At 38.5% G+C, this 12,158-nt stretch overlaps 1 protein-coding gene across 3 annotated transcripts in view; it reads left to right on the plus strand.

Moving 5' to 3' along the window:
* CEP57L1 (centrosomal protein 57 like 1) overlaps positions 1 to 10,997 on the plus strand; it is a 58,796-nt gene extending 47,799 nt beyond the window's left edge. For 2 of the 3 annotated variants that reach the window (XM_040983870.1, XM_040983872.1), the window contains 6 exons: positions 5,859 to 5,936; positions 6,048 to 6,292; positions 7,538 to 7,682; positions 8,609 to 8,773; positions 9,765 to 9,873; positions 10,179 to 10,997. In XM_040983870.1, the coding sequence (XP_040839804.1) occupies positions 5,859 to 5,936; positions 6,048 to 6,292; positions 7,538 to 7,682; positions 8,609 to 8,773; positions 9,765 to 9,848 (717 nt within the window). In that variant the 3' untranslated portion in view covers positions 9,849 to 9,873; positions 10,179 to 10,997. The other variant, XM_040983871.1, reaches the window with a different exon arrangement.
* Positions 10,998 to 12,158: the final 1,161 nt, after the last annotated feature.

Below are 12,158 nucleotides of genomic sequence, written 5' to 3' on the forward strand. Positions count from 1 at the left end.
TTGTTTTGTTTTGTTTTGTTTTGTTTTGTTTTGTTTTGTTTTGTTTGAAAGTCAGATAGAGGCAATCAGAGAGAGCAGAGAGAGCTCTAATCCTCTAGTTCACCTCCCCGGATGCTTGGAACAGCAAAAACTGAGCTAGGGCAAAGTTGGAAATTGGGAACTCAGTCCAGCTCTCCAAGATGGTAGCAGAGCCCCAGCACTTGAGTCGTCCTCTGCTACCTTCCAGAATGTGCATTGGCAGGAAGCTAAAATGAGGAACAGTGAGAACAGGGCCAGACTCAAACCTAGACATTCAGGTGTGGGAGGCTGGTGTCTTAACGACAGAAGTAAACACCCATTCCTATGCCTGTATCTACATGTACATAGACTGGTATGTGAAGAAGAGATGAGTAATTCTGGATTTTATGAGAAATAGGTAAATATACAAGTGTATGACAATATAATGAAAGCTTAACAGTATATGGACAAAGTACTATGGTACTTTTCAGATGAAGGGAAATGTTAACGGTGATGCAAGAAGCAGCCTTAAAGACAGGCTTGGAGGATTCAAAAGGGTTGACAGGGTCAGTTACAGGGTGAACTCCCTAATTTGATAATCCCAAATCCAGAATGCTTCCAAATTCAGAACCTTGTCAGTGTTGACAAGATGCTGAAACTGGAAAGTTCCACAGAATGCCCTCATGTAGCACCTCACAGTCAAATGCAGCTGTATAAAATTATATTCATGTTATGTGTATGAGGTGTAAATGAAATGGAGTGCTGGCTGCACGTTCCATTCCAGCTTCCTACTAATAAGCATCCTGGGAGGCAGCAGGGCAGTAGCTGGTATACTTGGATCCCTATCCCCCTGTGGGAGACCTAGACTGAGTTTCTATCTCGTAGCTGTGAAAGGCATTTAGAAAGTGAACCAGCCGATGGAAGATCTCTCTCTCTCTCTCTTTCCCCGCCTCTTTGCTTCTCTGCTTCTCCCTTCCTTCTCTTTCTCCCTCCTTTCTCTTCCTTCTTTCGTTCCTTCCTTTCTCTCATTCTCTCTTTATTTTCTGCCTTTCAATTGAATGACTGAATGAAAAAGAAAGATTGTGGCTGGCCTTCACTACTGTGTTAAAAATTTTAACTTATATCCTAAAAGCAGCTGGGAACCATTGAAGGTTCTAAGAATAAAGCAGGATCAGAGTTGTAATTCTGGGTGGTAACTAACAGCAGCATGATAGCTTTCTAGAGTTATCACATGTGCATTCCTCTAACAGTCAAGAGATACAAGTATTCCACCATTGTAAGACTCCTTTATGCAATCTCTGTTGCAACATGTCTGCTTTCCTGCTGTCTGTCAACCTCTAATCTGCTTACCATCTCTATAGTTATTTCAGAAATATTAGATAAGTGCAGTTACGTCATCCAAGTTGTTACTTGAGTCAATATATTATTTTTATTTCCACATAGAATTTCATGTTATAGATATATCACAGTTTTACTGTTCCCCTTTTGAAGGATATTTGGATTATTTCCATTTATAGCTCTTAGAAATAAAGCTGCTATGAACATCTGTATATAGGGATTTTTTTCAATTTTTAAAATACAACCAGGACTTTTCTTTGTTGGAAGGGCTTTAGTTGCTGATTTGATTTCACTCCATGTTGTAGATCTGTTTAGATTATTAATAGCCTCATGATTAAATTTGGTGGGATTATATGTGTTCAAAAATTGATCAGTTTCTTCTAGATCTTTTGATTTGTTGGCATATATTGTTTTTAATGGTTCCTTATAATTCTATGTATGTCCAGAAAATCTGTTGCTATATTTCCTTTGTCGTCTCTGATGTTGTTGATCATTTCTTCTTCTTTTTCTGATTAGTTGGGCCAGTGGGGAGTGTATTTTATTGATTTTTCTCAAAGAACTAGCTCTTTGATTCATTGATCTTATGTATTGTTCTTTTGGTCTCTGTTTGGTTTATTTCTTCCCTTATTTTGGTTATTTCTTTTTTTCCTGCTAATGTTGGTAATGGTTTGCTGTTGTTTTTCTAGCTCCTTCAACTGTAATGTTGGCTCATTGCTTGGTGCTTTTCTAATTTTCTTAACATAGGCATTGATTGAGATGAACTTTCCTCTTAACACTGCCTTGATTGTGTCATATAAGTTTGATGTGTTGTGTTGATGCCTTCATTTGTTTCAAGCAATTTTTTAATTTCCTCTTTAACTCATTGCTCATTTAGTAGCATGTTATTCAATCTCTAGGTATTTCAGTCTCTTACTGGGTGTTTTGACTTATTGTTCTCTAGTTTCACTCTGATGGTCTGATTTTTTTTAAATTTGTTGAGACTTGTTTTGTGGCCTATAATGTGGTCAGTCCTAGAGAAAGTTTTATATCATGATAAAAAAAAAAGTGTATTCTCTGTAGAATGAAAGGTTTGGTAGATATCAACTAAGTTCATCTGTTCTAGTGTCTAGGTGAGTTCTGTTGTTTCCTTACTAAGTTTCAGTCTCATCAGTCTGTCCATTGATGTAAATGGGTTATTAAGGTCCCACACTATTGTATTGGAGTCAATTTCTCAACTTAAATTCATTAATATTTGTTTCACATAGCTAGGTGCCCTAACATTTGGGGCGCACACATTTATTATGGTGTTCTCTTCTTGGTGGATGGATCCTTCGATCATTATGTGGTGTCCTGCTTCATCTTTTAATGTTTTTTACATCAAATTCTATATTATCTGATTTTAAAAAATGGCTCTATCTGCTCATGTTTCATTACCATTAACCTGGAATATGTTTTTCCATCCTTTTCCTTTCAGTTTCCGCTGATCTTTTTTGGTGAGATGTCTTTCTGTTAGGTAACAGATGAGTTTTGTTCTTTGGTCCAGTCCATTAATCTATGACATTTGGTTGACATTCAGGGTTAATATGGATAGGTGACAGTTTGGTCCAGTCATTTTAGCAATGGGTTTGTTTATTGTTTTATTTAGTCTTTTGTCATTTTACTGGGATGTTCTCTGCCATTTGCCTTTGGTTTTAGTAGAAGCGATTCCTTTTCTCTGTTAAGAGAACACCTTTAAGCATCATTTGTATAGCAGGTCTGGAGGAGGTGAAGTCTTTCAGCTTTTCTTTATTGCCATTTGACCCAGGTATCCCGCTCCTAGGAATATATCCAAAGGAAGTTAAATCTGCCTATGAGAAAGGGATCTGTAATCCTATGTTTACAGCAGCACAATCTGCAATAGCAAAAACATGGAAACAACCCAGACACTCGTCCAAAAAGGAGTGGTAAAAGAAACTGTAGTACATCTACTCCATGGAATACTACTCAGCCATTAAAAAGAATGAAATTCTACATTTTCTGACCAAATGGTCCCAACTGGAGACCATTATGCTCAGTGAAATAAGTCAATCCCAAAAGGACAAATATCATATGCTCTCTCTAATATAAAGCAGCCTTCATGCAAAATATGAGATCAATACCCCTTAAAATACTGTTTTTGCTGCAATCCATGGGTTTTGATACTTTTGATTTTTTACTTTCCTTTCTTCAAAATAGTTTCTTTCTCTTACCAGATTCTTCACTGACTCAAAGATCATACAGAGCACCATTTTCCCCAAGAAGGATTTTGTTTTCTGTTTTATTTTTTCATCAACACATTGGTTATCCAGTAGCATATTACTTAACTCCATGGTGATATCAATTTTTTAAACTTTATTCCTGTTGTTGATTTTGTTTCATGGCTTTTCGTTTAAGGAAATATATGGTAACTGTGTAATAGAACTATCATGTCCAAATGTGAAGATACAATGCAGTGTGCATCTCTAGTTCTAAATCAAATATGGACTCCCAGTTAAACTGTTGGCTATGTCTTGACAGTAGGATTCTGGACTGTCTGCCACTGTCTGTATCTACAATGTCAGGATACACATAAATAGCAGAATGATGGACTTATGATTGCTTATGAAGGACTATACTATTGTAATAATATGGGGGAATCAGCTGGGTGGAGGGAATTTAGAGGGGGTAAGGGAAATCCCAGAGCCTATGGAATTGTAGCATAAAATTAAAACTAAAATAGAAGGAAAAATATTTTTAAAAATAGAACAATAAAAAATAATTAAAAAAAAGATACAGTTCCATAGGCTCTGAGATTTCTCCTCCCCAAACTCTTCCCCCAACTAATTTCCCCTATATTATTACATAGTTAAATCAACAAGAAGGAAAACAGAAAATTTGCAACTTGAAGTTAAATAACATGGTACTGAGTGACCATTGAATCACTGAAAAAATAATCTTAATTCAGCAAGAAAAGATCATCTTACTGGTTTCTTGGAATGTTTTCTTTTCCATCTCTAATTTTACCTGCTTTTTCTATCTTGCTTTTCTTTGCTAGTCTGGCTAGAAGTCTGTTTCATTCATCTTCTTAAAGAATGTCTCTTTCTTGTTGTAATTTGTGGTTATAATATAGTTTTAATTTCATTCATTTTAGCCATGATTTTATCATTTCTTGGCTCCTATTCATTTTTTTCTTTTTTAATGAGTCCTTAAGATGCATTATTAGATCACTTATTTGAGATATTTTTATTTCTTGTAAGCATCTGATATTATAATGTCCAATACTGCTTTTGCTACATGTCATGGATTTTGATATTTTTTTTAAGATTTATTTTATTTTTTTTAAAGATTTATTTTTATTATTATTATTATTTTTTTTATTGGAAAGGCGGATATACAGAGATTAGGAGAGACAGAGAGGAAGATCTTCCGTCCAATGATTCACTCCCCAAGTGACTGCAATGGCTGGAGCTCAGCCAATCCAAAGCCAAGAGCCAGGAACTTCTTCTGGGTCTCCCACATGGGCACAGGAACCCAAGGCTTTGGGCCATCCTCGACTGCCCTCCAAGGCCACAAGCAGGGAGCTGGATGGGAAGCAGGGCTACTGAGGTTAGAACCGGCACCCATATGGGATCCTGGCAGATTCAACGCAAGGACTTTAATCACTATGCTATCGCACCTGGGCCAATATTTTTATTTTTATTTTCATCTCTTCAAAAAAGTTTTGTTTCCTTATAACTTCTTCTGTGACAAGGATCATACAGTAGCATTATTCTCTTCAAGGATGTTTTTGTATATAGGTTTTATGTTAACTGAGTTTTCATTTCCTTGGGATAAATGCTAAAGGGTATAGCGGCTGGGTCATATGATAAGGACATGCTTAGTGTTACAGTGAACTGTCAAACTGTGCTCCAAAGCTATCGTCCAGTTCTGTGCCATTTAATATTCCCACCAACAGTATATGAGTGATCCAGTTTGCATCCTTACCAACATTAGGTGTCAAATCTGTTTTCTGTTTTGGATCTTTTCAATATTAATGCAGTTTATTTGTTTCTGTCTACTTAAAATAGAGGAAAGAGGGCAATATAGAGGGAGAGGGAAAGGAAGGAAGAGCGAGAACAGTCTGAACCAGTGCTTCACCAACTGCCCATAACAGCCAGGTTCTTCAGTGCAAAATTTGGATCCTGGGGCTCTCTTTGGATTTCTCCACGTTTGTGGTAGGGACCCAAGCACCTGACCCATCACATACTGCCTACCAGGCCGAGTTAGCAGGGAGCTGGATCAGAACTGGAAGAGCTAGGATTCAATCAGTATTCTGATATGCAAAAGAGGCATCCCAAGCCACAGCTTAATCCCAACCCCTACATTTATAATTTTGACTTGTTTTTTCCTAAAAGATACCTTTTAATGTTTATTTGCCATGTCTTCTTCAGTGAAATATCTGTGTGTTACCTGTTTGCAAATTGTACTCTTTGTTTATATTGAGTTTTGAGTTCATAAACACATTCTAAAATAATTTTTGTTGACTTTTTCTACCTGTCAATCTTTAGAAAGCTAAATGTCTGAAGAGAGGATCCCCTCACCCGACTTATTCAAAGTTTGAAGCACTGCCTTTTGAGACTGAAAAGGTAAGTGGGAAACAAAAATATAATTGTTTAAAAAAAATCCTGCGTTTTGTAAGTACTGTTTAAATAGCACCAGTCATTGAAAATTCTCAGCTCTTTTCTTTTTCCCTTAAGCCTGCCACCACAGGCAGTTCTGCAAATGCAAGTGTGCACAGTCTGCTGCACACGATGCAGCAGCGTAGGCCGCAGGTGCTGCAGAAACCTGAGGTCGCCGAGCATGGTGGATGTTTGTGCAGGCCTACTAGGAAAACGTCCTTGTGTAAAGCTTTTGCTTCTGACTCAGCAAAGTCTACTTCCATGTGTGACAATTTGTCTGAACTTTTGATGGCAATGCAAGATGAGCTGGACCAAATGTGTGTGTAAGTATTTTTTATTGTTTAGCAGAAGTAGCAAGCAATTTAGATTTTCCTCTCAGTCCTGAGAGAGCAGTGCCATTTAGAATCTTAAAGTCTTACTTTTTAAGTCATTTGTGCTTATTTTATTTTTGTGTACAAATTTATTGTCACTGATTTTTATTCATACTAAGTTTTTAAATGTATATAGTTACTGCTTTTCTAATCTAAAGAGTTTCTGTATTCTCAGGATCAGGACCGACAAGCAAATACTACTATTATTTTAGTAAACATGGTCTGGTGAACTTAGATTATAATTCACAAACGCTTTCCTGAGAAAAGTTCTTTCGTTTTTTAGAATGTTGTTGTTAAATGCAACATCTGTAGTAAGGAAGATTGTGGATGGGATACATTGGATTATGCCTCTTGTTTAAATACATATTCAAAAGAGGTTCCACAATGATACAATTTGGCCACAACTACTTCAGCTAAGACCTCTAGAAGATAGAACTAGTTGTTTTGTTTTCACACTATTTCATTGAGACGGCTCATTCCAAACCTAAAAGTCTCTTGGACATATACTTCTGGCCCAGGAACGCTTCCAAAAATCCTTCATCAATAATTCCAGAATTGGAACTGAAGGATCCTTTAGTGCCTCTAGCTAAGGACATCATAGCATTTTACAGCATGTCACTGTGGGCATCAAGAATTCATACATTTTTTTTAAGATTTATTTTTATTGGAAAGCAGATATACAGAGAGGAAGAATGTTCTGTCCACTGATTCACTCCCCAAGTAGCTGTGACAGCCAGTACTGAGCCAATCTGAAGTCAGGAGCCAGGAGCATCTTCTGGGTCTCCCATTGCAGGGGCAGGATTCCAAGGCTTTGGGCCATTCTTGACTGCTTTCCCAGGCCACAAGCAGGGAGCTGGATGTGTAGCAGGGCTGCCAGGATTAGAACCATGACCTATAGGGATCCCAGCGCAGTCAAGGCAAGGACTTTAGCCACTACACTACGATGTCGGTCCCAAATTCAGATTTTTTTTTAAGTTGTTTGGCAGATTGTCTTAAGTCTAAATGTATGTAATCTCAAGTCACAAGAATCTAATTACATTTATCATATATTTAATTATATAGTCCTGAGGAAGGCGATTGGTTTTTTTAAGATTATTATTTAACTCAGTAAAATTTATGTTTAGGCACAGTTTTTAGTATGGCTAAGACTTATACAGCAAACTGTCAAAATGCTTGAAATTTGTTTTTCTTTCCTAGGGAGCACCAAGAACTACTGAGACAAATGAAGGACACTGAAAGCCACTCAGTCTATGGCGACATAGAATGTGAATTAGAGCATCTAGTCAAGAAAATGGAAATTAAAAAAGAACAAATTTCCAAACTGAGGAAGCATCAAAACAGTGTAAGAAAACTTAGTAAAAGATGACAATAAAAAGATAGTACAGCTGGCTGCAGTGTTGTGTTTCCATGTGACCTCTCAAGTGTGGGGTTCTTATACACAGCATGTAAAAAGATAGAAAAGCATCATTAAGGTGTTAAATAGAGCATAGCTAGATATCTCCTTGGAGTGTCATGGGTCTCCTACATGACTGTGAAAGAGTGTAAAGTAAAAGAAGCAACAATGGTAAATTCTGTTTTCAGTAATGGCTGGGAAATTGTGAGATGAGATAATTTTATTAGCAGCCCTCTGGTTATTCTTTGAGCCTTCTTTTGCCTTCTCTCCTCTAATGAATTAATGATGCCCCCTTGTATTAGCAGATTTTTAATTTCTTAGCACCCATAAGCCTGGCTCTTCAATGGTACCTTATTCCTGAAAGCACTGCCAATCTTTCCCAAAACAGGCTGTGCCTTGTTGCGCCTTGGAGATGTGTACCTAGCTAGCTGTAGTGAGTGATGGGGATGGAGAGGCTTCTGCTCTTGGGTGTGAAGTCTTAATGACTGTGAACGACCTATCAGTTGTAGCATTTGAACAGACGAATCCTGGATTAGAATATTTTATTCAGACAATGGCTTTGTATGTTGAACCTGCAACGTGGCTGCACCGCTAGAGCAGAAGGCAGAGAGAGGTCCTTTCCAGGAACCTTCATGTCACATCAAGTAGCTCTCTGCTGTGGCCAATAATAATATCAAGCTTCCTGAAAACAAGGGCTGTTATGAACTAGGCATAGTGTTATGCCTATAATAGGTGCTCAATAAATAAAAGCTTACTGAGTTGAACTTTTAAATTTAAGGTAATCTTTAAAACCCTCGATCCAAGCCATATATTTTAGGGCCTGCTTTTTAGTGTATTTCTGACTAGAATAGAATTTTTTTTTTCTCTCTCTCCAGGTTCATAAGCTGCAGCAAAAAGTTCAAAACTCAAAGATGAGAACAGCTGCAGGCACTCAGCGAGAAGAATACCACCAACCTAACAGATCAAAGAACATTAAAAACAGCCCCAGAAAATGTGTGAATGAAGCTAGCCCTTCTCAAAAAAGCAGCCACTCTCATCCAGTACGAATTCATAATGTTCAAGTGAAATTGAGGAAAGATGATGTCGTATGGGAACAGTAGCTCAGTAGCAAAGCTGTCACCTTAGATGAACTGTGTCGGTGGGCTCTTGAACTGTCTAAAGTGGTTTTAACTTAATAATACCCTTGTGAACTTTTGAATTGTTTCTAGCCTCTTATAAGACACGAAGTTACAGTGCTTTAAAAGTAATGCCTTAGTGAACTAGGAGGCCCAAATAATAAATGATTAGGTTTTTTTTTTTTTTTTGACGAAGACCCCTAACCTCATCATGTTAAAAAAAGTCCTCCTTGAAAATGTCTTAAACTAGAATCTAAGAAATTATCATACATTTTCAAAATCTGTTAAATTTGCGATACAATCTATTCTGAGTTTTCGTTAGTAGGCTTATAACTTTACAGATCAGTGTGTTCAAGGCGAGGACTTTAGCCGCTAGGCCATGCCACTGGACCCTACAAACCAATGTGAAATGTACATTAAGGTCTTTGTCTTTAACTTTGCTGATGCTTGCTTGAAAGCTGTGAAATGTTTCTCTTAGAAAAAGGGAAACTCAATAATTCTTCAGTTTTGCTGAAGATCCCTTTGACCCAGCTTTTATACACTTACAAATAATTTTTTTAGGTGACAGTAACTCAGTTGCAGAAATTTTCCTCTGTTATTCTCATTTTCTTTTACAGATGTAAATGTTCTTTAACATCAGTGATCTATTTTATTTTGCTGCTTTATAATTTTTGATGACTTGTAATTTTGGCATTGTGTATCACATTCGTCAATACAAATTGAGAATGTGAATTTTTTAGGATCCACCAAAGTGGCCTTTTTAATAATGAAAGTATGTTGGGCATTTGATTACCTCATCTAGCAAAAAATCAGGACAGTGTGGTATGTTTTTATGTTTTGAAATCATCAATGTCATAGATTTTCTTGTATATGCATACTTTGTAATAAATTTACACATGTTGGCCTGTCTTTCCAGAAGCCTTTGGAAACTAGCGCAAGCCTTTTGAACCTTTGGTTTCTCGCTCGAATCTTGGGCAGCTGGAGAAGTGGAGCTCGCTGAAGCAGAGATAGAGGACAGACAGAAGGTGGAATAGCAGGGAGGGAGCTCAGCGTTCAGGGGGCTGTTGAAGAGATGGGGATTCCCAAGGCCAGAGGTGGAGGTGCCCATTTACCAAGCTGTCTGAATTCATAGTGCAGGGTGGGTTGGGGTGGGGATGGGGGCAGTGTGGGACAGATGAAGTTCAGATTACAAGTGTGAGAGAATTTTTAGGTCTGGATCCCGGGAAGCTAAGAAGAGCGAGTTTTTGAAGATAGCCTTTTTTTTTTCTCTCTCTCTTTCTTTCTTTCTTTCTTTCTTTCTTTCTTTCTTTTTTTTATTCTGTTTTCCCAGGAAATTCCCAGAAAGTATGTGTAGGAGAAAGTGGATAATTACGGACCTTCTGGGCAGGAAAACCCTCATTCATGCTAATGGTGAGAAGAGGTGCCCTGGTCAAAAGAGGGGCAGACTGGAACTGGAACTGTCCCTTGAAAGTCCTTAATGACAGACATCAAGTTTTTCTCTGGCTGTAATGGAATGTGTGCCCTTGGCTCATTTTCAGGGCCCTACCTCCTCCCGTTAGCAACTCAGATTTGAAGAGGTCCCACAGCCATCTTCAACCGAAGGCACTTGTATGCCTCTACCTACGTTCCTACTTTGCCTCTGCTCTTCAAGGATGTGAGTTTAGTAGTTTGAACTTAAAAACACCCATCTGGACCGTAATGCAGCCCTGTGTTTCTGTACCCACTCAGAAGATGGCATGTAGATTATGAATATATGTCGATTATGAATAAAGTCATTGCTTATGAAAATGTATGGTAAAATAATGAAGAAGTAAGAATATTCTTATAAAATGAAGTGTAGTACAGTAGACAAAAAGCAGACTTCAAGTTAAGAGATGAGCTCAGAGGTCAGCATTGTGGCACAGCGAGTAAAGCTATGACCTGCAGTACCAGCATCCCATGTGTGCACCAGTTCAAGTCCCTGCTGCTCCATTTCTGATTCAGCTTTCTGCTAATGCACCTGGGAAAGTAGCAGAAGATGGCCTGTTTGGACTTCTGCACTCTTGTGGGAGACCTGAAAGAAGCTTCTAGCTTCAGTCTGCCCCATCCTTTCATATACAGCCAAGTGGGGGAATGAATCGGAATAGAAGCCTTTCTCTCTCTTTCTCCCTCCCTTCTTTTTCCTCCCCTCACCCTGTCCCTCATAATGCTGCCTTTCAAATAAATAAGTCTTTTTAAAATGGAAAAAAAAAAATAAGTTCGGTCGAACTCCCCCTGAAGTAGCTTGGACAAGTCAGAACTTTTTGAAGCCTCACATTTTTCATCTGTTAAGTGAATGTTTACTAATCCCTACTTCCCATAGTTCTTATGATAAGAAAGTGAAATAGTATTGCAAATCACCCAGCAAAACAATTAACACTCAGTAAAACTCAGTAAACGGGACCTGGAACAATGGTTCAATGGCTAAATCTTCACTTTGCAAGTGCTGGAATCCCACATGGGCACCAATTTGTATCCCAGATGCTCCATTTCAAATACATCTTCCTGCTTGTGACCTGGGAAAGGAGTAGTTGATGGCCCAAAGCCTTGGGACCCTGCACCCATGTGGGAGACCAGGTTCCTGGCTTTGGATTGGCTCAGCTCTGCCTGTTGCAGTCCTTTGTGGAGTAAACCAGCAGACAGAAAATCTTTCTGTTATTCTTTCCATAAATCTGATCTAGCCAATAAAAGAAAATAGGCCTTAAGTATATATATATATATATATTTGAATCTGGGTGGTAAATATACATAGTATATATATCATGTGTGTGTATATATATATATTTTTAAAGATTTATTTTTATTATTTTTTTTATTGGAAAGGCGGATATACAGAGATTAGGAGAGACAGAGAGGAAGATCTTCCGTCCGATGATTCACTCCCCCAGTGAGCACAAGGGCCGATGCTATGCCGATCCGAAGCCAGGAGCCTCTTCCGGGTCTCCCACGCGGGTACAGGGTCCCAAGGCTTTGGGCTGTCCTCGACTGCTTTCCCGGGCCACAGGCAGGGAGCTGGAAGGGAAGCGGGGCTGCCGGGATAGAACCGGCACCCATATGGGATCCCGGGTGTGCAAGGCGAGGACCTTAACCACTTGCGCCACCGCGCCGTGCCCCCGTATATATATTTACATACATAAAGTAGAATGCAAGTTTACAAGCATGAAAATCTGAAAACAAAAGCCTAAGTTTATTTGGGTTTTTGCTTTTTATTTTTTTCTGTGCCTGGAGGAAAACTAGCTTGGCCAGGTTTCAGATAGGAGGGGGCAAAGAACACAGTGCTGTTATGGTGCAG

This window comes from Ochotona curzoniae, unplaced genomic scaffold (genome assembly GCF_017591425.1).
Source record: "Ochotona curzoniae isolate NIBS_2020 unplaced genomic scaffold, NIBS_Ocur_1.0 contig_3819, whole genome shotgun sequence".
In the NCBI taxonomy this organism is placed as follows: Eukaryota; Metazoa; Chordata; class Mammalia; order Lagomorpha; family Ochotonidae; genus Ochotona; species Ochotona curzoniae.